The sequence below is a fragment of the Galeopterus variegatus genome, unplaced genomic scaffold, assembly GCF_000696425.1.
Source record: "Galeopterus variegatus unplaced genomic scaffold, G_variegatus-3.0.2 Scaffold83, whole genome shotgun sequence".
Taxonomy (NCBI): Eukaryota; Metazoa; Chordata; class Mammalia; order Dermoptera; family Cynocephalidae; genus Galeopterus; species Galeopterus variegatus.
Genome location: NW_007726194.1, coordinates 1732766 through 1735441, shown reverse-complemented (window position 1 = coordinate 1735441; position 2676 = coordinate 1732766). Strand labels below are relative to the sequence as shown.

Here is a 2676-nt window from a genome sequence, read left to right as displayed (position 1 = left end):
GCCTTAAAGGATTATATCAATCATCTCTACAAATGTTATAATACAGCAGTTCTTTTCACAATACCCACTTGACGTAGTCCCTCCTTAAACATGTCAAGTGATGGTGGGCTCAGTATTTCGAGAAGCAACCCAATCCATCACTGGACATTTATAACTGTAAGAAGTTCTTTCTTATCTTAGACTACTATCCAGATTCCTGAATCCTCTCAACCTCTGGTTATAATCCTGCTTTCTAGATCCCATTTATCAGTTAATGGAATATCCAGTACAACAGTCTCTATGAAATGTGAAGACAGTTCTCATGTCACCTCAGAGTTCACTTTCTTCATATGAAAAAGGTTTGGTTTTATTAATTGCTGACCCTATTGTTACAAACTAGAGCTCAAGACTAAGAAACATCTCCCTCCTCTTATCCTTTTTGAGTTGCTTCCATTGACGCTGCTGTACTGCATCCTTTAGAGGGTCATTTGGGCACATTCTGGCTTAGGTTATAAGGGAAACAGATATGCACAGAGAAGTCAATTGTCAGGCTGATCCTTAAATGGTATTCAGAAAAATGTGCTGGACATTTCAGAGGCTTCTACCAACAAATGCCACTATCTCGAGGCAAATGGGTTTTTTTGGGCAGCAGTATAACAATAATTTGCCAATTATGCCTGCTTCAGAACCACTGCCAAAACAATCCAACGACTTTTCATTCCACTACTGTTGACAGGACGACTAAGGATTTCAACATTTCCTTTTACAGTCTGAATAGAAGTTCCCTGCCTTGGGGACTGTAACAATATTTGCCATCATGGGGGGAAAAAGTGAGTGCTGTGAAGGAGGAAGAGAGGAAAGGAAAGAAATATTAATGGAAGTAAACAAGACAAAGACATTAACATGTGGGTTCTTCAAGGTTTGGGTTTTGAATGCTAGCGTCAAATTTATGTCTGTGGATGTATCAGAGAACAAATCTTTGAAACTGAGGAAGAAAACTTTTGAAGACTTTAAAAATAAATTTTGCATAAGCTGATGCTAGCGTCAAATTTATGTCTGTGGATGTATCAGAGAACAAATCTTTGAAACTGAGGAAGCAAACTTTTGAAGACTTTAAAAATAAATTTTGCATAAGCTGAAAAAAAAATTAGCTGGAATTTTCAACTTGAATATAAACCAGCATGTGTCAACTGTGTGTCTTCAATAATGTTTATAGTGCTTAGCATTCAAAGCTTCTTTTCTAAATAAATTTAAATAAAATAAAATTTAAAAATAAAAAAAAAGAAACTTGAAGAGATGAGATAATCCTCTCAGTTGTTGAAAACTAGACCTAAGTTGGGAAGAGGAAAAAGAAAATGAGGAAAAAGAGCAACAGGAATGGAGTGGTTAGGACAGTGTTTTAGAAAACATGGTCCTGAAGACCCCCTAAAATCCCTGGGTATGCCAAATGAGGCACCTCTGAGGCCTAAGACGGAGGAGGCCCGTTGGCATTCCCATCTCCACTCAACCATTGTGGTCCTGCTTTCACCTGTTTTATGAATTGGGCTTCTGCAAAAGCTTTCATTACAAGGAAAGAGTCTACTACTGAAAACAAGTTTTGAACAGAAAACAACAAAAGGAAATGAGCCACTGAAAGTTCTTTATCAGGGAGTGATATGAACAAACCGTGCTTTAGAAATCTGGAAACCTAACGCAAGGTGGATTGGAGCAGGGTCAGTCTTGGAGTAGATATCTTATTAAAAGGCCATGGCAATAAGGGTCAGATGAGTGGAATTTAAAACTTCATCTAATAAGAAAGCTGTGAGAATGGAACGGAGAATATGCACAATTTTGAAAGAAGAATGAGCTTGAAGTTTGTCATCTGGGCACTGGGGTACAATGCTAATCCACATACAGATGTGTTACAATATGGGATATATTTGGCAAGAAACTTAGGAAAATCAAAACTGATGGATTTTAGAAATGGATGACTGAGATTATAAAACTACCATTGAGAAACTCAGGATTTTGAAGATGCTGAATGCGAGCAGACATTGGACCACTGATGTGTGGATGACTGGAAGACAGAAATGCAAAACTAAACCTTGGAATAAATATTGCAGATGGGTATATGGATTTGGGAATCATCCCCATAAAAGCAGTAGCTAAAATAACAGATGGTGAGACCACAATGAGAGAATAAATCAGAATTGGAAGGCTGAGGATTGAGACCTTGGAAAATGCCCACATTTGGAGAGCAGGAGCAACAAGAACCCAGAGAGTCTTCCCTGAGCTTATGATCAAGCACTCATTTGATAACATTATTTGATGGGCTCAGCAGTATTTATTTTCTGGTTTGATGGAAATATGATTATTCTTATATGAGGTCTGAAGTGTGTATTTATCAGTCCAATCAAGCTTTTAGATTTCCTGAAATACTAAATATTCAAAATCATGTAGTATTTTTTAAAAGTAATTAGTTGTTTCCATTTAAAAATATGGCAGGCTGAAATGGAATCTTCAATAATGGTATATTTAGGGATGATGTACTTGTGTACCAAAAAGAGTCTCAAAAACCAATGCTCCCACGGGCAAGGGAATAGCCAAGTTTGTTGCGGTTTCCAATGAATGACATCAGCCCCGTGTAGGTATTGATCAAAATAGGTTCTGTTAACACCGTCAGCTTCTTTCCTCTTCCAGATCCAGTAGAATTCTTGT

The 2676-nt window shown here is 37.5% G+C and overlaps 1 protein-coding gene across 1 annotated transcript in view; it reads right to left on the bottom strand.

Moving 5' to 3' along the window:
* Nucleotides 1-2361: 2361 nt before the first annotated feature.
* TPRG1 (tumor protein p63 regulated 1) overlaps nucleotides 2362-2676 on the bottom strand; it is a 192057-nt gene continuing 191742 nt past the window's right edge. The window contains exon 8 of the mRNA XM_008580087.1: nucleotides 2362-2671. Within this exon, the coding sequence (XP_008578309.1) occupies nucleotides 2528-2671 (144 nt within the window). The 3' untranslated portion in view covers nucleotides 2362-2527. The remainder of the gene's footprint in view (nucleotides 2672-2676) is intronic.